The sequence below is a fragment of the Amblyomma mixtum genome, chromosome 6 (genome assembly GCF_055824585.1).
Source record: "Amblyomma mixtum isolate Tamu chromosome 6, ASM5582458v1, whole genome shotgun sequence".
Lineage (NCBI taxonomy): Eukaryota > Metazoa > Arthropoda > Arachnida > Ixodida > Ixodidae > Amblyomma > Amblyomma mixtum.
Genome location: NC_143017.1, coordinates 73820819 through 73844765, shown reverse-complemented (window position 1 = coordinate 73844765; position 23947 = coordinate 73820819). Strand labels below are relative to the sequence as shown.

The following is a 23947-nucleotide window of genomic DNA, read 5'->3' as shown; positions in this document are numbered from 1 at the left end:
TGGGCTTCACCGTAAACACACCATAGATGTGGTGAAAACAATGTTACAGTGGCGATCTCTTGTTCCAGTTCTCATGACAGTGTGATCTACGAATCAAGGCAGGCACGTTAGCCGATGATGAATGGAAAAGGATGTTTATGATAAAGAGGAGGAGGAGGAGGCGGCTCAGATGCAGGTGGTAACACCTTAGTTTGGCAAAGAGGGACAACTATTCGCGAGACACGCAAAGTGCTTTGACACAACAATCAGTAGCAAGACAACCTCATGTACTACGTGCCATATGTTTGCCACTTGAGTGTTCTTTATATGAGACACCTGGCGTACACGTAGTACACTGCTAGTTAAAAATACACCGCTGTTTGGGCAACGACCCTAGATGATGATGATGAAAACGTTTATTAAAGCCACAATGCCTTAGTTGAAGGGAAGGCTGATCGGGTCCCTAGTCCGGGACGCGTATTGCCAAACCATATCCCGTAGACGCACTCGAGCAGACGACGCCCAGGAGTGCGATCACGTGACATCACGCCACTTCCGTCGGCTGAAGCAGCGCTGGCGGCGCCTAGCGTTTGCAAAGCAACTCTAGAGAAGTTTCGGTTTTGGTTTCATGCAGGGACTCGATTCACGCGCACTGCCTCGGCCCTCGTCGCATTTTTTGTTTTTGTCGTTGCGCGAGGGTGCGCCCAGCTTTTTTTTTTCCTCTTTGCGTGCAACGCGGCGCTTTGTACTCGATTCAAACGCACTGCCTGGGTTCTCGTCGCGTTTTTTTTGTTTGTTGTTCTCTTTACGCAGGCGTGGGCGCGACGTCATTGCACAGCTTTTTTCTCTTTTTGCGTGCAGCTCGAGCGAGCTCAGGCTCAGCACAGTGGAAAACCACATCCGCTGGTGTCCGTGCAACGTATACCAGTGGATGCAGTGATACGTACAGGTGCCGTCAAAAGTAAATGGAAGGCAATATTAACGAAAAATTTAATAATTACGCCCCCCCCCCCCCCCCTTAATTCATGCATCCTTGAATACATATGTGCAGACTAATTGTGGTTGCGCGAATTGCACTGTCCACCAACAAACATGGACCATTATGCTTTAGATTTAAAGAAATTAATTTTTTTGACAAAGTCGCCTTCCATTTACTTTTAACGGCGACTGTACATACCTTTTCTTTTCCGCAGGCTTTCTAGGGGGCATGAGGTCGGCGCCGATAGTCAAGCGAGATGTTGTCAACTCTCTTTGATGAATATAAACGCTGTTAAAGTAGTTAGCTTGTTTTTTCCGGGCATCACGCGTCTGATATTTGCTCCTATAGCGCCCGTTGTGCAGCATGTGCTACTATTTAGTTTTTTGCTGCCTTCAGTCAGCGCCTGAACTCTGTAGTGCTTTAGCACAATGAAAATGAACGTGTAACCCTGTTTTTATAACATGCACATGTTGAACCCTTTTTCTGGAAACATGCACCAACTAGCCACCTGTTGGAGACGGAGGGGTCCTGGAGTTGACTGACTCGTTCAGCCCCGCAGGTCCCAGCTCCGAAGAACGATGTCGAACTCCGATATGGAGGAAACTGTACATAAGGTTTATTGTACATATTTACAGACGAGATGGGAGTGTGGTGGTTACAAAACAACACCCCATTAAATGCCCTTCGTATTCCCGAGATCTCTGACTAGGGAATAAAGTTCGGAAAACGTTCTCCAGTCAGGTGGACAGTTGTGGGCGCTGGCGGTACCACCCACGTCAAGGGGCGGTGCTGAACTCTCCCGCAGCTCGGTCGATGGGAAAGGGGAAAGCCAGCAGACCTCGAACACTGTCGTGTCGAATTGGCAGGTGCAGCACCTCCGTGGGAAAGGAAGGCCACGCCGTTTCCCAGCCGGTGGACAGGGTTCGGAAAGACACGTAATCGAAGGCTGTCGTGTCGATTCAGCACTGTGTTGAGATCGGTGCCCCCTGGGAAAGTAAGTGCGCTGCGTTTCCCAGCAGGTGAATGAGGGGCCTTGTACGCCCCCGCCTGATGTCCGAAACGCAGGACCTCAGTCAATGTAGCAGTCGCCTTTCAAGTAAAATCAACAGCGTGACCTTTCACGGCGTCACTCCGTCCGGCGACCCGTGGGCAGACTTGGCCACCTGACGCCGCCGCCGTCGCCGCTGTTCTCCGCCGCACCTTTGTTGCATGACTCACGTCTTACTGGAATTCCTCCCAGGCCTGTGTTCGCCGATCTTAACATACCCAACAAGTATCACTAAGGTAATAATAGTTGAGAAGCTAGCTGCACAAGACTTCATTTTCGAAGAATGCCTGACATGCAGTGCGAAAAGAAACGACTGAACGCACGAATGAGCTGAAAACTGGAAAGCGTTAAGTTTAGTACGCATATGTCGATCAAATGATATGTCGCCAGTCGGATTATGCAAGCAGTAGAATGTTCTGCAGTCTTGCGCACTGTTTTCCAGAGAAATTCGCAACTACACGCCTACCAGGTGGACTTCACCACATAATGCATGCACCCTTGTAGGGTAGATTCACCGCATGGCAGCAGTGTCGTGAGGAAAGTGGGCACGTCAGAATGACAAGACCATGACTCATTTTATCACCAGGAAATGTTAAGCAAATCAGTGTACTACGTGGTATCTTATTTCATGATTGCCCCGACAAAAGGGGGAACGGGCACTGCTCGGCTTCTTGCTAACTTCTGGCCTGCATGACAGGCTGTGACTTCAACGAACGCTGACTTTCCCTGTGACTTCAATTTTCTGTTACCCTCCTTTCTCTTTCTTTTTATTCCCTTCCCCCCGTGTAGGGTAGCAAACCGATTATTCTTTGGTTAACCTCCCTGCCTTTCCTCTTCTACCTCCTCCTCCTACGCATTTCGCACTGCCCTCCACCCGCGCACTGTACTTTCGTGGCCGTTTTCTAGGTACAGTCTTTGTCAAAAGTAACCACGGTGGTGCTGGTGGCAACAATGGCTGGTGCTGTGCCAATAGCGGTGCTACTTCACAATGAGCAGAGCACAGAAGGCTAGATGGCTGCATTTCAACTTCTAAAAGACACTCATCCTTTCTGCTTCGGAGGTCAGGCCGTAAGTAGGAAAAACAATAACACTGCCTTTAATTTGTGCATTGCAGAAGCTAACTTCAAGAAAATATGCCTTCATGTTTCCTTCCCCATTACTTCATCACCATAAAATGTGGTTGTCTGCCAAGCATTGCAAGAGGTTGTAGGTCAGTGTTAGAGATGCAATTCTAGGCTGCCATATTGTTCACGAAAGCACCCCATAATGAAAAATGTAAGAACGATATTTCAACACTGTGCTAGACAAAACCCATAACTTCGCCATATGCACTCAGTGAGGGTGCAGTTACGGCTCAAGTTTGAGTGAAGAATAGAGGGGAACAGAATGTTGCAGTTTACTAACATGTCTGCGGCACGAAAGGGAATGATATCAGTTCCTGTAAAATTCCAATGGTCATACAAACATGCGAACAGCCATTTCTCTAAAGGTAAAAAAATTGTTGTACAGACTAGAAAGAAAGCATACGTAACTTTTTGGGCCTACAGTATAAAAGCAAAAATGCTGAAATGTTCACATTACTGGCTACTTGCGTTCTTCAGAGCACACTCAATTCTCTCCATATTAAAATTCCTTATGATGGTTACCTTGCACTTATTGATTAGCTATTCCGTATTGATTCTATTCCGTACCTGTGGTTAGAGGCTTTCATGCTTCAGCGTTTCTGAATCAAATATTCCGTCTCCTCAGAGAGCTTGGCAGTAAGCAGTCTACCATCCTACCTTCTACTTCTACTGAACACTACGTAATGATAGATGTGAGACTATCGTCCAATGCCTGAACATTAAGGTCGTCGCCCTTGGTTACAGCCGAATATCTGTTCTGCAGTGAGACCTTTACTTTCCCTCTTACCGCTAACGCGTTAATGGGCTTCCGTCTCACTGTTTTTTCCCATCCCTTCAAGCATAGGCTAAATCGAGACCTTACCATCCTGTGGCCGCTACAACGCACCTTTCTGAGAACTTCCACATCCTGCACGATACCAGGATGAGCGCACAGTATGAAGTCTATTTCATTTCAGAAGGAATATGATCCGTAAATTATTCCTCTCTGCAAACTCTACTCGTAACTCCCCCCTGCTGTTCCTAGAGCCTATACCATAGTCGCCTACTGCCTGGTCTCCTTTCCTACCTTGGCATTGAAGTCAGCTATCAGTACACTGCAGTGTGTTTTTATTTCGTTCTCTGCAGATTCCTCGTTTTCATAGCAGCTTTCAGTGATCTGGTCATCATGGCTAAATGCGGGTGCATACGTTTGTACCACCTTCAGTTAGCACTTAAGGTTATTTACGATAGCTGCCACCCTCTTGTTAATAATATAAATTCCTCTATGTTGCCAGCTATATTCTGACTGATAAGGAACTCCACACCTAGTTCTGCTATCTCCACTAATCCACGATAGCATAGTATGTGCCCTCTTTTAGGACTGTATATGCCTTATCTGTCCTAACCTCGCTATGCCCCACGACATCTCATTTAATGCCTGCTAGTTCCTCAAAAAGCTTTGCAAGACTAGCCTCACTGGATAAGGCTAGAGTTAACAGTCACCAGGTTCAGTTTCCAGCGGCGGTCTGTCCAGAGCAAGAGATTCTTGGCACCCTCTGTTGTGTCACAGGCCTGGCTGCTGCCTTGGTCAGTTGCTGAGCTGCCGCTGGAGACAGGGTTAACTAGTGTATTAATACAGGAGGTTTTGACCAAGTACTACACCAGGGCGGCCAAATCCTGCTCTGGTGAGGAAGTGCACTGTCGGTTCTGGTCACCGATATCGGACCTAACCCCAGGCCTGGTTATGCAGTTCCATCGACAAGCAGATTGGGTTATTTCTACTTAACAGCAAGCTAGCCATGGCATCCATGCCATGGATACTGACCTTTTTCTTTATTTTTTTTTTGGTTTCAACCGAAAAGTCCAACCCCTACTAGTAAGCCAGGGTCCAGAGTATGCATACGCTGTCACTTCTGCATAGTGATATTATTTGAACTGCTTTAAACTGCGGCAGAATTTTCTTGTCTGTGATCCTCATTACAACAGTCCTCTGAAAGCAGCGGATATCCGCCAGGATTCACACTATGTGCAAATGTTTGGCAACAGATGATGTAAAGTCAGATTTCTAGAAGAAAGCTAGCCACAATATTGTTAATCAAAAAACAAAGATCCAAGGATGAATCCTTGCAGGTCACGTGAAGAACAAACACTAAAAGCTATCAATTGTTCTTGGCTTGATAGGCGTGCTGAAATCGGCTATTGTTCTCGCTGCAGGCACCACACGTATTTATGACAGACAACTCCAGTGCAGAGAAGGCTGCACTGCAGGAAACATGGCCTACAGCCAGGCAGCTTCTGTGCCATTTTCATGTGGCCCAGGCAGAGTGGCGCTGGCTGACAGCTGCCCACAACCATGTTGGCAAGGGCCAGAGACGGCAACTAATGTCAACATTCCAGGAGCAAGTTTTGTCCAAATGTAGTTCTTTTTTAAAGAGGGGGACTGTGCGAAATTACAGGCACAGCGTAAATGTGCATATGTGTATGTGAAAGGCACTGGCACATTTCTCACTAAAGGATTCCAAACTCCAACTATAGGTCATGTATGCTGACACAGAAGAGAAGCTGGAAGCTGCGAAAGCCAGGCTTGGGCCTGAATCCCACCAGGGCTACGTAGAACGGGTGAAGGCATTCCTCAAAAGGGAAGAGGAGTGGGTGCTCCTTTTTCGTGCAAACATCACCACACGGGGGCACAACACAAATAATTTCTCTGAGGCCACCATCCGTATCCTAAAAGACATCGTGCTCAGCAGAGCAGAGGCCTTCAACGCCGTTGCACTAGTGGATGCAGTGGCCGTGGTGTGGGAGAGATACTTCGAGAGCCGCATCCTCCGCCATGCTAACAGCCGTGTTGCCAGTCATCACCTGGCTTACAAATGGCTCCTTTCCCGGATGCCATCAGGAGCTGCTGACACCATACGACTAACAGGACACAACCTCTATGCAGTGCCCAGTGCCACACGCCAAGACACAATATATGAAGTGTCAGCAGATTTTGGAATGTGCAGCTGCGCAGCAGGAAAACAAGGTGCTTTTTGCAAGCACCAGGCGCTTGTCCATGAAACTTTTGGGGGATTGTTTCCCAATGCTCCGCCCCTGAACACAGGAGACCGGCATCAATTGGGCAAGCTGGCCTTAGGCAACAAGTGCCCCCTCTGGATTTATTTATGCCCTTCCTGGAAGGAGAGCAGCCTCAAGAAGAGCCCGACCAGGCAAGCTGCAGTTACAAAAACCCACAGGCTTGTGAAGCAAGCCACATGCAAGACGACTGTCACCTACTGCGCAAGACTGTGATCAACCCCAGCTTGCCCAGGTGCATATTCCCTGTAAATTTCCTTCTCATCCTAAATCCTTCTTTCCTCAGCAATGCCAGTGCAGGTAAAGACAACAAACATTTTTTCTGGTTGATCTTTGCAAACTTGTAGAAAAGACACTTTTTAGAGTTCATGCTGAAAGTAACACTAGTGTAGAAATACAAATTCTAGAATTCTGTGCGATACATATTACCTTGCCGATGTTAGTTGCACATTCAAGTCTGCAGCTTTCCATTCAGATGAAAGGCTATACCAGGCAAGAATGAATAAATGAGCCACAGTTTTGTCTGTAAATGCTGGGAACATTTGCAACGGACCTATATATCAAGAATGTTAAACTCAGATTGTTCCACTAACCAGGTCTTTACCGCATATGCATGAAGAGGTATGCCTTGCTACAGTGAAGTTTCATGTCCAGCAAATGAATATTCTGATTCAGCTCAGAGCTTACTGCAAAGATAGCAATAGGGTGCCACGGTCATAATTGGCTACTTGTAACAATTTCAGACAAGTTTAGTTTAGTTTATGAGGATTTAATGTCCCGAATCAACTCAGGCTATGAGGGACGTCGTAGTGAAGGGCTCCGGAAATTTCGACCACCTGGGGTTCTTTAATGTGCACTGACATCGCACAGCACACGGGCTTCTTAGAATTTCGCCTCCATCGAAATTTGACTGCCGCAGCTGGAATTGAACCAACGTCTTTCGGGTCAGCAGCCAAACACCATAACCATTGAGCCACCGCGGCGGCTAATTTCAAAGAAGTGTGCATGCAAATAATGAGAATGCTAATATATAAAAAGAAAGAAAACCAACATGGCAATCCTCAGCTGCTGTAGCCCAGCCTGCAACTAGAACTTCCATCACAGGGTAGATGATAGCTACAGAGCTTTGAACATTCGAAACGCTCAAAGTGGACAGAATCTAGTCATTCAGTTCCACAACCTTTCATGCAGGAAAGAGAAGATGTGTACCGGAGCTTGGAGTCCCAGCTGCGCCGCCTGCATGCCATGAATGAGCACAACCCTGCATATCTAGAAATCCTGCGGTGTCTTGGGCATGAGCTGGACCGCGTGCCCAATGGAAATGACGCAGCTGGGCTTATGCTTGCCTTCAAGGCAACTGCAGCAGTACGGAGGCACCGGGGACGTCAAATCCGGGTGCAGCCTACCAGTATTGCGAGACGCCGGCCGGGGTTGACAAGGGGCTCCAAAAGGGTGCCAGCTGGACGCCCACCAGGTCAACCCTGTTCCAAGAGGCCAAAAAAAAGGCCCCACTCCCTTCGGAGTAATGTGCTAGAAAATGTCCGAAGTGCAAAATTGCACTGAGGACATTTCTCGAGAAGATCAAATGCAACATGTCTATTCTTGATAACACACTTGATTTTGAGGGGCGTGTCATGTACTGCACGCAACACTGTGCACACTTGCTTGTGATGTCAGGTTTGTGCTGCGAGCTGGACACGCATGCATTTTAAGAAGGAATTTTGCACCACACGATTGATGCTCATGAATAATTCAGTAAAAGTACGGTGCATAGTGCCCCTGACAGTGGCCTTATCCTGAAGTCTTCCTATTTCAAAATCTGATGTGAGTTCTCATGTGTGCTGTTCTCATAATTCTTGATTTTCTGGTTTGGTATGGTTTATTAGGGTTTAAAGTCCCAAAGCGACTCGGGCTATGAGGGACGCCGTAGTGAAATTCCGACCACCTGGGGGTTCTTTAACGTGCACTGACATCGCATCTCGGGCCTGTAGAATTTCATCTCCATCCAAAATTCGGCCACTGCGGCCGGGATCACACCCGCGTCTTTTGGGTCAGCAGCCGAGCGCCATAACCACTGAGCCACCGCGGTGGGGCCTTGATTTTTTGATCGTCTTTTAACAGTCCGGCAGACTGCTGCAAACTGCACTGTTTGGTCATAGCTATGCTCTTTTCTGCTTGAAAAGAGTAGCATAGCTCTCTAACACTCCAAAGGTGACCACAGCTCTGAGTCTGCAATTCTGCTGGGTGTTCTTGTGCATGTTTGTCTTTCCTTGGCATTTTTCCTGACTCTATGGTGCACTCCAATGCATCACAGGCTTTTGTACACTGCAACATATCTTTGGTTTTTTGCACTGCTTTGCCAGTTTCTTTTTAAAGACACACGGTGTTTTCAAGATCCTTAAGACAGCCTTCAGCGACCACCTCTCTGATTTAACCACTTCCCCGCTGGCCATGACACAATCAAGCAGCAGGTCTTCCGTTACAGTGCTGAAGTTGCACTGGTTAACTTGCAACCTTGCAGCTGCCAGTCTAAACTTTTCACCTTTCCCCTCCTTCATACTGTAAAGTTTTACTACCCATCGCATGGCCAAGTTTTGTTGAACACTGTAAGGTGAACTTTGCTTTGAGGCTTTCTTCTACATTTTGTGCATTGCCTCAGCTTTAAGCCTGCTCGGAAACACAAACACGGCTATTTGCCCTTCAAGTGGGATCTATGACAGCTGCACGGCTCTATATCATATGTACAATCGAAGCCACTGTTACCACATTTTCCTGTAGTTGACAGATTGAGAGGATTTGGCTGTGTAACTACGATTGCTTTTGCGTAAAATGTTTACTTGGTGTTTCTTGTGCACTTGCTAAATGGCAGAGGTGCTGCCTCACTAAGTGTAGGAGCAGTGTGCATAAACAACTCTCCAAAACTGCTAATTCCTCCATATGGTTTCATCGAGGGGTCTCACTAAGAGTAGTTTTGTATCTTATGAGCAATGATGTTAGTCAACTGTGTGTGGCATTTGCTGATGACTTTAAAAAGCTGTTTTGAAATGTTCGATCACTATCTGTCCGGACTATTCTGGAATTTCTACAATGCGTTCTGGGCGTTCTGGCGAATTTCTGGGCGTTCTACAATGTTTCACCTAATTCAGATGCTTTTGAAGTAGCTGTGAAATAATTTGTGATTGGAGTTAGTCAAGGTCATTCCAAGAAACATAAAAAGTTATCATGAAAGCATCTCACTGTGGGAAGCCAGCACTTATTTATTTTGTTCACTGTTGTCTTCAATTCCACCATTCCATGTGAGCATATTAAAAAGTGTCCCGGACTTAATTTAAACACTCTTGTCTCATCTTATGATGACGCCTGCGCAACACATGAATCACATACCTATGAAATCATCAAATACAAAAAAAAAAAACGTGCCACCGTCTCCGCTTAAAAGGAGTGCCTAACGTAGGGCCGACATGACGACCGCAAATTCACCACAGTGCTCTCAAACGGCCGGCGTGGTTACTTGTTACAGATTGCACAAAACAGCCCACTGATCTCGGAATCAAGTTTCACAATCCCGAGCCTCTCGCTTAGTGAACACACAAACCGATAGTTCAGAGCGGTTGCTGTTGTGAACAGCGCGTCACAATAAAGGGTGCGGTCGCAAAACGAAAGCATGTTTTCACACTATAAGGTCCTTTACAGCTACTTCGTTAAACTGCATGTAATAAATGCGCTTCCACTTGGCCAGCCTTCACAAAACAAGTTTGTAAACAAGTTCCATGTACACCATTTGACAACGCTAGTCCCCAAGGCTGGAGGGTGTTTCGCGATCGCAAGTGCTCTGTGAAATGTTTATGCAGTAAACTTTCGCAGCCGTGACTTCACATAACTGCTTGCTGTAACTCAGCCAACATTACGCCCCGGCTTTCGCAACAGTGCCACTGTGGTCCCTAAAAATACTTGCAACCCTAGTATCACCTCGAACGGCAAGCAACCGAGCAAATGTTCCAATATTACACACTACTAGCTAATTGACAAACTGCAAGAAAAGGCGTACCCAGCATCCAACGGCACTGCTTGCATAGATCCTTGGCATCACATATTTAGAACGGCATTTGTTTGCAAACCAATGTCTTCTGGCAGGCTGGCTGGTGCACTTTGTTCATTTTTAAACTGTGCAAAACAACGAGGACCGAATAAGGTAAGGAGGACATACGCTCACAGCGCAGAAAAAACTCTGGTCCACTTGTCACCACCGAGCTCAAAAAACGCCATCTTTGCAAACAAATAAACATAGTGACGTCACTTCCGGCGACTGTAGCGCTGCCTAGCGTTCGTGAACTGTCGTGGAAGTTTTGGTTTCGCTTCACGCGGGACTAGGAGGTATGTCGTGTCTGGTCGTGTGTTTGTGTGTATGTGCGCGTGCGTGCGTGATCAAGTGATAAAACGAAGGACGAAGACAAGTCGCAGCTTTCTTTTACAACCACTGTGTCGATCGTCGACGTTCAACTTTTTTTTTTCTCAAGCAGCTCTGCGCATTGTTAGCTACCTCATCGGCAAAGTGCGTGTCTTGGCAGCACGAGCTCCGGCGGTGGAAAGATACCAAAATTTCCACCTTTTGCTGGTCGCATAAGCAACAATATAAATCCGATGTGGACAACGACGCGCTGTTTTGCGCGAGCTCAAAATCAAGGGAAACTACACCTGCGGGTGCCTGTGCTGTGCAGACCTGCCTGCAATAACATATGTCGTACTTAGATTTGTTTTCCAGGGCTTTCCATGGGGCATGAGGTCGGTGAAGATAGTTAATGAAGTGATGTTGTCAACTCTCTCTGATGATTTGAAACACTGTACAACGTATTTTAAATTACTTGCTTTTTCTAGGCATCACACAGCTGAAATGTTCGCTTCTCGCGCCCGTTGTGCAGCACGTACTGCTACTGCTTTGCCTGAACTCTGTGGTGCTTTCATGCACTGGAAAAGAACGTGTAACTCTGTACTTATGATTAGTATATGTTGAGTGTGGAAAGTAAGAGTTGAGAAAGCAAGCTGCACAGGACCCATCCATATTCAAAGACCAGGAAGCCTGTCAGGCATGAGAAACGAAATGACTGAGCACACGAATAGCAGATAATGAGAGCATTAAATTTCGTTCAGTGTGCATATGTCGCTCAAATGATATGCCGCCAGCAGAACCATGTAGGTAGTGGAACATTTTGCAGCCTTGCGCAGCCTTCTGCAGGAAAATTTGCGACTATGTATACACGCCTGCCAAATGGACATCACCACATAACAGCAATGTCAGGATGGTCATCTGGGCCCTTCCTGAACCCATCTCGCTCTTCCAAAGGGCTCCTCAACTTTCAGGGGCCCTCCTAGGGTGCAAGAAATATTTTATTGTTATTCCTTTTTATGGATAAAGTTTACTCCTTCCTTCCTCTTTTAGGGCGATTTACCACATGATAGCAGTGCCGTGAGGAAAATGGGCGCGCTGGATAGACAAGACGATGACTATTTCAAATTATAACCAGGAAACGTTACCAAGAATCAGTAAATTAATGCACTAGCTGCCATCTTATTTACTGGTTTTGACATATTAAGTATAGCTGTGCATGGAATTTTCTTGAACAAATTTGCTAACCTGCTTGAGTTCCTCTTGAGGTTGTGGAGTGCAGCATGTATCTTTGCGTATTAGTGTCACCCATACATCATGTTCACGACATTCAGGGATAGAAGAAATGTTGCACTAGTATAACCCTTGTATATGAACTTCATAAGTTATAAAAGAGCACTTGGCTGATTGAAAATGCTTGCAATCATATGCACGCATAACCACACTGCCACAATTCTTCAGAAAATTGTTACGTATCACGCATGGAGGTGCACTTCCCAAACCTTATTCACTCCCGAATTCCAATATGTGCTCAGGGCAATAAACTGAAAAGAATGAGGTATACAAATTAGTGGGGAGTACCTCGGCAACCTCTAGTTTGCTAATGACATTACCTTGTTGAGTAACTTTGGAGACTTGCGGCAAATATTTGAGGAGCTCATGAGGCACTGCAGACAGATAGGTTTGAAAATTACAACATGTATAAAGTAACTGTACTAAAGGTAAGGTAGTGGCTGGTAAATAATTTCCTCAAAAGTGGGAAAACACTCGAAGCAGCCCTTGTGTGCAATTACATGGCCAAGTATTCATTGGGGACACGAATAATGAAGGATTAGATAATAAATAAGAATAAGCTAAAGCATATCTGGTAGATATTCCGACATGATGAACAGTAGCTTGTTAATATCAGAAAATACCATTCTGTCAGAGCTCACTTAAGAAGTGCAGACTTCAAAATAAACAAAGTATCTGGAATTGAAACTGTGAATACTGGGACAAGTGGTGGGAAAAAGATCAATAAATGTAATTTTAACAGGTAGGGAAAAAGAAACCTAGATCAGTGGTCATATATTAAACTTAAGGAAAAGAAGTGGAGTAGGGCACATCATGCAATGTGTACAACAGATAACCAGCTTCCAGTTTGAGCCACAGAATGTATATCAAGAAAGGGAGAATATAGTAACAGCCAGCAGAGGTTAGCTACAGCCATGATATAAGGAAATTCACACAAGACAGGGGTAACTGGAGAACACTGGGAGAGTGGGTTTAATCCAGCTGGAGATGATCACACATCCATTACAGGCCAAGCACAGTCATGAGCAACCCAGTGCCCCTTATCATTTCAGATAACGTTACTAAGAGCAATGTAGTAAAACCTCGTTGATGCGTTTTTTTTTTCTAATTACGGGGAAAACTCTATTATCCGGGAAAACGCATGATCCAAACCGCCTAATTCTGAGATATATACCTGTTGAATAAGGTAAAAAACATGTACTGACAATTTCAGTTTATAAAAATGTCGATTGCCATTTCTTGGCACAAGAGCTGAACAGACCCTATTCCAGTGCTCGCTGAGTTCAGTCCGCGTTCGTGCTGTCTTTAACACAGAAGGAAATTCTCAACACATCAGCTCCGTCGTCGGCAATGACGAAAGTAACCAAAATCTGTTCCGTGTCATTGTTGTATGCTTCTCCCGTTTGCACCTAAGTACCGTGGGGAAGCCACCCGATTGTCGAAGTGTTTTTGCTTTTTAAGCTGCGTTTCCCAGACCCGGAAAAAACTTCTCCTTGCCCTTATGCACCGCGATGAAACTTCAGCGCTTCTGCTCTTCACATCACGCACTCGCAGGAAAGGCCATCGCGAATGCTAATGCGTCGTTTTTATTTTTTTGTTTTGTTTTTGATGGTGGTGCTTCGCCTCATAGCAAGTAGGCACTGCAAAGACGTCACCACTCCGCAAAAAAAAATGTTTGCACATGTGCGGTTGGTCAATATACGAATTATACGACCACAAATTGTCGAAATTCTAAACGTAGTAGCCAGGAAATCGAGTTTTCCTGGAATGTATACATTTGTAAATAATAATAATAATAATGTGTTTAAGAAAAATAGTGTAACTCAATGGGACATTTTAATGTCTGCGATTTTCTTCCTTTCTTTTATTGATGTCCATTTTTACAAAATGGAGGAGGCCAAGGTAAAAGCTGCGACAGTGCAGCTTGAGAGGCCCTCGACCCCCTTTACACGTGGCAGCGCGGAGAAGCACAACACGCAAAACATAACATACACAGGTAACCTGTGTACGAACCCAGAAACCGTATAAACCATGAATGTATCAACGAGGTTTTGCGGTTAATGTCAACAGCACTGACCTAGGCTTGCTTATACACTGAGGGCATTTTCTCGCGTGCATCAATTTTATGGATAGGAAGGCCAAGGTAGTACGCAATACTCCTTTGAGACTTCAGCTGTGTATTTAAAAGAAAGCAATTTGTGAAGACATAGTGCTGTAACTGCAATGAAAATTCAGAAATATTTACGGTTCTGGCCATATTCAAAGGACTCAGCGCAGCAAATGGATAGAAGATTGAAAAAGGTGCAATTAATCTGGTGCTTAGCGTGATGCTGTAAATCTAAACTGTGTCTCTAAAAGAAAGGGCTGTTGCTGACAATGTACAACTGAGCTAATGGAAGAAAATGCACGTTTTGATATGAAGAGTTGTGCTACAGACATCTTTTTATCATATATTATTGCATATAGGCTTTCAAAAGCTGATAACGTAAACAAAATCAGTTAATTACACTAACAACTGGCAAGGTTATGAGCACACAAATAATGAAACTAACACCAGGGGAGAAGAAAGCAGAAGTTGGAACATTACATTAACATTCAGTACCCCACAGATTTGCGTACCTCATTCTTTTCATTCTATTGCTCTTAACACGTACTGAAATGCTGCAGTGATTAAGATTTAAGAGGTACGTGTCTCCCTACGTGATTAGTATTTTAGTTTTCTAAAGCAAGAATGGGTAGACTGAGATCAAGTACAAAAAGGTGGCCTCTCCTACACCAATGCTGTATTGTGTGCAGGAGATAAGAGAGAGAGAGAAATACTTAAACAGGTTAAATCAAGGCCTTATACGTGCTCTAAGAGCCAACTGGGCAACTTGGCCGCCAAGGCCAGCCATGCCGACCAGCAGGAAGGAGGGGCTTGGGGCGGTGCAGAGAACGGATGGACATCTCCTTTTCACTTGCGCTTAGAAGCTTGACACAAGAGAGGTGATACAAGGAACATAAGACTTCAACAACTGAGCATTTATTCCACACATAGTGAAATTTAAGGAACCAATGAAGAAACGATCTTTTGAAACTGCTGCAAAATAGTTTGGACCTGAGTTTGGTCATGGCCATTCTAAGAAGCACAAGTAGGAAGTTATCAGCTTATTATGAAAGCACCTCATTGTTGGAAGCCAGCACATTTTTTGCTCAATCTGAAATGCACCATCCCATGTAAGCATACTAAAAATATATGCCTGCACAATAAAGTATGCATCTTTGTTCCTTCTTAAGGTATGACGCCACACTTGAAGGAAAAATGTTTTTGATGGGAAAATATTTATTTTGGTATTTTCCAATATTACGCATCCCAGGTTACTGTCATTAGCACGTAATCAGCTTAAAAAAACGTTTTAAATATGACTTACTCTGAAACGTGCTAAATTTTCCTCTCATGTCAACAGAAATAACTCGTAAAGTAAGTAATGTACAGTCTGCATCACCCTCATGTCGAGCACTAAACCAGTGGCCAGCAGGCAATAAAAATTCATACTAGACAGCAACCCATGATACCTGGCCAAAGCTGTAGTGCCCACATTGCTTGTGGGTCTGCGAGGCTCAACTGACATGGAATCATTTCCTCTATAATCTAGCAGGTACGACGAGGTGTCACTTTATTTGCAGAGAAGTGTGCCGGCTGAGCGCTCTACACAAGGGTGAGGCAGGCTGTACACCATAATGATTTGGCACTAATGAAGGTCTACCTGTTAGATGAGAAGTGAACTACAATAGTCTGTGATGGATATGCAGGCAATCATTAGAACAACTGAAAGCATACATGAAAAACTGCCTTTCTGCAAGCATGGATAATTTATCATGGCGCCTGACCAGCACACCGATCACATGCCTATGGATTTACGAAATACACAAAAGATAAACTAGCATCTTCTCAGCTTAAAGGTTGTGCCTAGCGTCGGGCCGGCATCCCCGACTGCCCACTCGGCACAGTGTTCTTATTACCCCTCACTTTGAGAAATAGCGGTTTGGCAATCCAAATTTATGCTATCGCACCAAGAACACCGTTACCACCAGTCCGGAAAAACGGCTACAGTAAGTGCACTTTCATTGGGCCACACTCGTCAAAACAAGTTTGACGCAAGTTCTGAGAAGTCTAGCCTTGGGGACAAAACGCGCACACCGTTGTTGCTCGAAAGAGCACCGCGAGCGCAAGTGCGCTGGTGAAAAGTGAGTTAGTTTAGTGAGCAAAACTTCTGCAGACGCGACTTCACACAACCGACTGCCGAAACCACTTTTGCGTTAAGGCCAGCTTCCGCAAGAGCTATATATCGCGAACCAACGCTGTCACGAACGGCGAGCATCGATAGAAAATTACACACGGGCAGAGGGGCAGGCTGCGAGTCCGACGATACAGGGCCCGAGGGGCAGGCTGCGAGACCGACGATGCGTTTTCCAGCGTAGAACAGCGGCACGGCGCGGCTTGCATAGCTCCTTGGAATCTACGCACTTTAAGCATTCGGAGCCAAGTATCGACGATCCAACGAGGCGGCTTGCATAAAACTGCGTAAAACCGCTCGCGTGAAACTGCAACCCGCACGTAGGGTCCCTACCGCACGCATACGCAAGGCGCCATTTTTTTTATGACGGCGGAAGTTGCGTGGGGTCACGTGATAGCACTCCTGGGCGTCGTCTGCTCGAATGCGTGTACAGGCTATGTTTTGGCAATACGCGTCCGGGACGCCGTTGCTGAAAGCCGCTGCCCGTGCTCTAGCGACGAGGGCTCGTAGTTCCTCGAGGTCCGAGCTGGACAGGGCCGCCTCCCAGCCCTCCCGCGTTGGCTGATTTATGATGTCAATGCTGTAATTGTTCTCACAAGCCCATACCATGTGGTACAAGTTTGCCTTCTGGCCACAAAATTTGCACTGTGCCGAAAAGGACTCGGACTCAATGGCGTGAAGCGCAGCTGGGTTATTGAATGACTTAGTTTGTAGCCTGCGAAGGTGACATTCCTCTGATTTACTGAGACCCTTAGCGGGCCTCGGGAGTGTCTGCCTTTCAAGGCGCAAATGTTGCAATATTCCTGAATATGTCGTTAGCGGAGAGGGGGAGCCTAAATCAGGAAGGGAGGACGTAGAAGGATGCCGGGGAAGAAAAGCTCGGGCCGCAGCATGTGCGAGCTCGTTTCCTTCAACTCCCTGGTGACCTGGTACCCATATTTATTCCTTCCGTTCAGCTGAAGTCCTACATTGACTAAGAATTTTGCAGGCTAGCCGCGTGATTCTGCCACGCATATAGTTTCTATAAGCCGCCTGGGAATCTGTAACTATGTATTTAGATGAAAAGAGTGGTGATTCGCGGTGCAGTTTCAGGAGCCGTGAATGACTGTATTAACCTTTTTTTTCAGCAACAACAGTCTGATCAGCGTTCCGAAAGATCTTTTCGAAGACATGCCCAAGGTAATCGCCATCGACTTGGGTGACAACTTGATCCGTACTCTCGATGAAGAGAGCATCGCTCCAATCTTCAAGCAGCCACTGTACGACCTAATAATTGCAGGTACGCATCAGCAAAGATTTTTTTAAAAATCATTTTGATCGCTGCAATTTTACTTTGGCGCTATATTATAAAACACTACAGTACAGACGACATCCCTGTAGCTGTGTAATACTGCATTAAGGAAATATATTACAAGTTGTATGCTGTGGTCCGTAGCTTAAATATTAGAGAGATTTAAGATAGCGTGATTGGCGTTCGGCTACCGTGATCCGCATCCGTGGGAAACTACCGCGCATGCGCAGACGGCCCCGAAGGTGGCATTGCTCATGCGGAGCTGGGTAGCCGCGTAGGCGGATCACGATATCGGAACGCGGATTGCGCTATGCTAAATATCTCTATTAAAAAAAGTAATGGAAAGTTTGCGTTATCGCAGTTACGCGCAAGGCAGCAAGAGGTATGGACATCACCGCGCAACTGTCGCTGTAAAATGATCGTGAACTGAGCGAGGGACAATGAAAAAGCTCGAGGTGTTGACCTCCCCGAGCTAATTTTGGATTGCCTACCCCGGGGCAGCGTTCATTGCCTTCGCTGTAAAATAAGTAAAATAAAAGTGCTGCGCGATGCCTGCTACGAGTAAGTTTTCAGGGGCAAATTGCCATGAGTAATAGCAGCTTCCTAGAGTACACTTGAGTGCCAGGTTGATCATCAGCGGGACCACTGTTCAAAATGTTCTCTAAAACATGTTAGCATTTATTAACCACAATTGAAAGCTAAACTTTGCTTGACTTCTGTAAATACGAACAGCCTTTGCCAAAAGTAGCCAGGCTGCTGCACGGTTTGCTTCTTAGTCGTATGTTAAAGCTATTATGCCAGCAATTCAAGCTCTAAATCTCTGTATGGAAAGTAGAACCCCTGTACTCACCTTCAGAGATCTTTTAAGGTTAATGTCTCATCGTTGTAAGCAGGAGACGTCGACAGAAATGTCACGCTTTTCAATTGGTCGAAACGGTCGTGACGTCACAGTGCGCGAATTTCAAACGGGGCCAATTGTACTTTGGCTAGTAACCATGCAACCAATTAAAGGGATCGTATAGTGATGCTCCAAGTAAGTGGGACTGAGCTTAGTTAATTGCTTAATTACCCAATTAGCCTAATTAACCTTACTAGTCAGGCCGTCCAGAAAAACCCCGGTCTCTGGACTGCGAGACGAGCATGCTACCACTCCGCCATACCAGCTCGATGGTTTGGAATGAACAAAGGCGCGTCTAGTGAATGCGGTGTTTTCGTTCACTCCCATCTTCCTCCCTTCCCGTTACGGCGAAGTTAGGTGTCCACCGAGATATGAGAGATACATTTCCTTTCCTCAAAAACCAATTTGCCGACGAGCAAGGCGTAGAACCGAACGGGCGATGGCGTTCTGTGGACTCCCTGACAGCGTTGCAAGACGCTGTCGCGTTCCACTCTTAGAGGCGAAGCTTAACATTTTAGCCACACATCAGTGACACAAGCAGCAACATCGCGCTTAAGGCTTTCGCCTCACCGCACTTTAGGTGAACAAAGTGCCCCCCTTCGATTTTTAGCGCGGAAGCGTTACAACCAGCTGACATTGCCCTTGGCCGACTAGCCCTGACGATGTTAAGCACAAAGCCTTCAGAATAATTGCCTTTTTGTTATTCCGTCTTTAGTAGGCAGCCGAAACAGCAGTCATTGGGCTCCTGCACACTTCGAGGATGCGCTAGGATAACAAAATGACTGTAAATTACCCAAATCTCTTAGCCCTGACATTTCGGTAAGTGTTAACAGGAATCCGGCAGCACTTGATTTAATACTGTTATTCGATTAAAAAAATAGCTGTGGCTTAGCTTGGTTAAGCCCGGTAATTGCGAAAGCAATATCCGTCGCTACGACATGGTTCAGCTGGTTGTGTAGCTGGTGGTGGTGCTTGTGGTTACACTTGTGGTGATGCATCGGTTATACAATCCAATCCAATCAAATTCATTCCAATCCAATCCAATTCAATATGTTAATATGGTAGCTACCGACCTCGCTACGCGACGGGCTGAAAGTGCAACTAGTATTGCTTTCGCAATAAAATCTGAGGCTTCTGCTAGTACTTATTGAAGCGCATCTGGAGTGCTTGGACGTCATGCGAGCAGAACCGAAAGCGCCAGGAGCTGCAGGATTTGATTCTCGTGTTTGGTAGAAGTTCTAATCCTCTACGGGTGTAAATCTCGCCCAAAGCAGAAGTTGCTATTTCTCTTTGTTATAGGGAAATACTTGATGCGCAGTAAATCCATTCCTCGCTAAGCTTCACAGGTGAGCGTATGAACACTTCCCACACGGTATCGTTCGATACGGACTGATCGAGTGGTCTGGAACGCATCAACTTCCACAGCGGACTCGGATAACTCCCATCCCCAGCTCACTTCACCCACAGCGCGGTTGAGGTGCCCATTTCGAGTTAGACAGTTATTGCACCTTTCCTTTTTTTTTTTCAAATATTCTCCTCCCTTCTGGTTTAGAGCATCAGGTCAGGTGATCACAGCACAAGCCCACCATCCTGTCTTTCTTGTAGATAGATTCTCTCTCTCCTTCCATCTGAAGTATCCGGCTGTTGTCGGGCCGTTTTGAAGACCTGAGATGGAGTACTAGGTTAGAACTCAGCCTTCGCGGCTGCGTTTCGATGGAGGCAAAACGAAAAAAATGCTCGACTTCCTGCATCAATGCCTGGTTCTCAAAGACGAGGGAGGTCTGAGCAAGTATTTCGCGAGGTTGTCACAGCCGTGGGAGGCGTTACGAGCGAGAGGAACGGGATGTTCTCCTGCGTGAGTGGTAACAAATTCCTGTTTGTCTTAATACGTAAAGCACCCGCCCACCCTGCCACCCTGGCAGATGGCAGTTAATGGTTGATCGCGAGAGTTCGCTCACCGTTGTAGCGCTAACGCATGCAGCCCACATCACTAGTGCGTCCGCCGACCCAGGGAGCCAGTTATGCGCAATTCCTTTCCTTAAACCTTAAAATGATCGGAGTGTAAAATGTCAACGCCAACGCCGATGAACACAATGAACGCCGACAGCCTATGGCTTCAGCGCCGCGTTCTGGCACAACGTTGTCAATGCCTGCAGCTCACATCTCTCTCTCTCATCACCCCACGCACCTGTAAGCGCGATTCAGGCGTCCACTGACCCAGGGAGCCAGTTACGCGCACTTTCTTTCCATAAAATGGCACAACGTTGTCTATGCCAACGCATGTATATATAGCACACATCTGTCACTACCGCCACGTAAAGCACGACTGACATGTCCACTGTTCCAAGAGGGCAGTTATGCGCCTTTCCTTTGCTTTCCAAGCTCCCGTTCCATTGCTTTCGCAGCTTAAAGCTCATCTAGGGTGTCCACTGCTGGTTACAACGGACAACGGCGACGGCGACGGCGACGCCGCGACACGCTGAAACAGGTGCTCCACGAACCCGACCGCGGCGGCCGCGTTTCGATGGAGGCGAAACGCAAGAGGCGCCCGTGTGCTGTGCGATGTCAGTGCACGTTAAAGATCCCCAGGTGGTCGAAATTATTCCGGAGACCTCCACTACGGCACCTCTTTCTCTCTTTCTTCTTTCACTCCTACCTTCCTCCCTTCCCTTACGGCGCGGTTCAGGTGTCCGCCGATATATGTGAGACAGATATTGCGCCATTTCCTTTCCTCAAAAAAACAATTTACAATTTATTTACTGTGGCATCAAAGATGATGATGATGATGATGATGAAAACGTTTATTAAAGCCTTTGTTGAAGGGAAGGCTGATCGGGTCCCTAGTCCGGGACGCCGTTGGTGAAAGCCGCTGCCCGTGCTCTGGCGACGAGGGCTCGTTGTTCCTCGAGGTCCGAGCTGGACAGGGCCGCCTCCCAGCCCTCCCGCGTTGGCTGATTTATGATCTCAATGCTGTCATTTTTCTGACAAGCCCATACCATGTGGTACAAGTTTGCCTTCTGGCCACAAAATTTGCACTGTGCCGAAAAGGACTCGGGCTCAATGGCGTGAAGCGTAGCTGGGTTATTGAAAGACATAGTTTGTAGCCTGCGAAGGTGACATTCCTCTGATTTACTGAGACCCTTAGCGGGCCTCGGGAGTGTCTGCCTTTCAAGGCGCAAATGTTGCAATATTTTTGAATATGTCGTTAGCGGAGAGGGGGAGCCAGAATCAGGAAGGGAGGACGTAGAAGGATGCCGGGGAAGAAAAGCTCGGGCCGAAGCGTGTGCGCGCTCGTTGCCTTCAACTCCCTGGTGACCTGGTACCCATATTAATTCCTTCCGTTCAGCTGAAGCCCTACATTGATTAAGAATTTTGCAGGCTAGCGGCGTGATTCTGCCACGCATATAGTTTCTATAAGCCGCCTGGGAATCTGTAACTATGTATTTAGATTCGGAGTGCGTTGCGGCTAGGGCTATCGCTACTTCCTCCATAGCCTGTGTATCACCATTACGAACTGAAAGCCCGTCCACGACTTGCATTTGGTGCACCACTGAGATTGTTGATATTCCTTGTACAGGACCCGCAGCGTCCACGAAGAAGGCTCCTTCTTTTGTTGAATAGCACTCGTTCATCTTCTTGCTCCTCGCCACTCGTCTAGCATGATGGTGCTCCGGGTGCATGTTTTTGGGAAGCGGAAGCGTAAGGAATTTGCTCTTCCACTCTTTAGGTATATCTTGTTTCCCAGCCACTTGCTGCGGAAAGCTAATGTTTAAATCTTCTAAGACCCTGCGGCCGGTCGTAGTTGTGGCATCAAAGAAAAAATTTATATAACACCTACGAGCTTCCACCCCCACCCACCCTCCACCTTCAGCTTACCGCGGCCGCCAGCCGCCAATGCGCACGCGCAGATCTGCGCATGCGCACTAGCGGCCGCGGTAAGCGACACACAGTATACTTTACACTTTGCTAAAGCTATTAATTACATTATATATTTTATTTCACAGTTGCAGCATTATTAATTTTTATTTTAAATTACATATTTTATTTTATGGTTACAGTGTTATTAGTTTCTATTTTAATTAGTTATATTTTCTTAGTTACATTTTTATTGTTTCTACTGATGTTATTTTATTGTTTTGTTACGAAATCTATTTCCGTAGTGGAGACCTACGGAAGCTTTCCCTTTGTACGTGTACCCGTATAGTACACGGGCGTTTTCGCACCCATTTCTCCAACCTGGGTGCAGTCTCCGAGGCCGGGTTACTAGCCCGTGCACCTGCCCAACGCAGTCGCGTAACGCCTTAGCCACTGCGCCACCTCGAAGAGTGATTACCTGTAGTTTGAGGGCCCCTTATATGCCTGTAAGGTGCAGCGGTAAGCTCATTTAGCTCTTTGGCAGGCATGGCAGGCAGACGTGTCATCATATAGCCAAAGGGTGGGAGTGCGTATGCAGGGGCCCAGATACATCCTCCTCCCCATCCACACCCCTCTCTCGCAATTTTCATGCCATTGCTCTGCCTAGCAAATCAAATTGGCGGGGGCTTAGCTTTGGTTGAGCCTGATAGGTTGCGAAAGCAAAAGCGCAGCGCCTCCAACAGAAGGAACGCAGTGCGCCGCGTCTACAGGTCACGCGTGGCTACCGGCCGCCGCTGCGCGACGACTCGACTTGGTAGCCCATCTCCCACCCTGGTATGATGTCAGAGGTAATTCTAAAGGTCAAACGTGGCTACCGGCCGCCGCTACGCGAAAGGCCGTTCATGAGTGTAGTATTGCTTTCGCAATAAAAGGCACCCGTGTGCTGTTCGCTGTCATTGCACGTTAAATATCCCAAGGTGGTCGAAATTATTTCACAGTCCTCCACTGCGGCACCTCTTTCGCCATTTCTTCTCTCACTCCCTCCTTTATCTCTTCCCTTACGGCGTGGTTCAGGTGTCCGCCGAGATGTGAGACAGATACTGCGCCCTTTCATTTCCTCGAAAACCAATTTTCCTTCCCATTTCCTCCCCTACGGCAGCTCTTTCTCTTTCTTCGTTCACCCACACCTTCCTCCCTTTCCTCACGGCGTGGTTGAGGTGTCCGCCTAGAGGTGAGACAGTTCCTGCGCCATTTCGTTTTCTCAAAACCCAACCAGCACCCCCTGGTGTTCCATGCCCCAGTATCTTCTGAGTGCTTAATCTGTCACTTGTAAGTAGAGTCATTTGCTGTCTCTCTCTCTCCCCTCGCAGGCAACCCTCTACACTGTGACTGCAAGCTGCGATTCCTCCGCGGCCACATCAAGAACTGGCGCCACAACCGCTGCTTCACGCCGGAGACGCTCCGGGGCCACCACCTGAACTGGATCACAGACCACGAACTGGGCTGTCCCAACGCCACCACACCCGCCCACAGGGTCACCGCCGCTTTACCATAGCGAAATATTGTCGGCGGTTCCATAGTAACGCCCCCGGGCTGCTCAGATACTATATATATATATATGTCGATGCGAGCAGGAAGCTTTGTCGGCGGCACGACAAAATCAGCTGCCTGTCAGCGCTACGACAAGAGAAGTGAAATAAAAAATGACGAGTAGGAGCTTCGTGTAAGTGGTGCTTCGAAGCTTGTACCCACTGAACACCGGTGG

General features: G+C 46.8%; 3 protein-coding genes and 1 long non-coding RNA gene across 4 annotated transcripts in view; 3 read left to right on the top strand and 1 right to left on the bottom strand.

Moving 5' to 3' along the window:
* The window catches only part of LOC149339388 (uncharacterized), a 33401-nt gene extending 9664 nt beyond the window's left edge, over positions 1-23737 (top strand). The window contains exons 3-4 of the mRNA XM_089550919.1: positions 17266-17417; positions 23553-23737. Of these exons, the coding sequence (XP_089407045.1) occupies positions 17266-17417; positions 23553-23737 (337 nt within the window). The remainder of the gene's footprint in view (positions 1-17265; positions 17418-23552) is intronic.
* LOC149339389 (uncharacterized) lies at positions 1553-12173 on the bottom strand. Its single transcript, XR_016283513.1, has 2 exons — positions 10233-12173; positions 1553-4715 (listed from the first exon to the last, which is right to left on the bottom strand). It is a non-coding gene; the product is annotated as an uncharacterized LOC149339389 (long non-coding RNA).
* On the top strand, positions 5648-6400 carry LOC149339391 (uncharacterized). Its single transcript, XM_089550008.1, has one exon. It carries the CDS (start codon positions 5648-5650, stop codon positions 6398-6400), a length of 753 nt encoding a protein of 250 aa, XP_089406134.1.
* On the top strand, positions 6473-7817 carry LOC149339390 (uncharacterized). The gene is given in 2 exon segments (XM_089550007.1): positions 6473-6484; positions 7259-7817. Coding segments are annotated over 2 exon segments (501 nt in total). The 3' UTR covers positions 7748-7817.
* Positions 23738-23947: the final 210 nt, after the last annotated feature.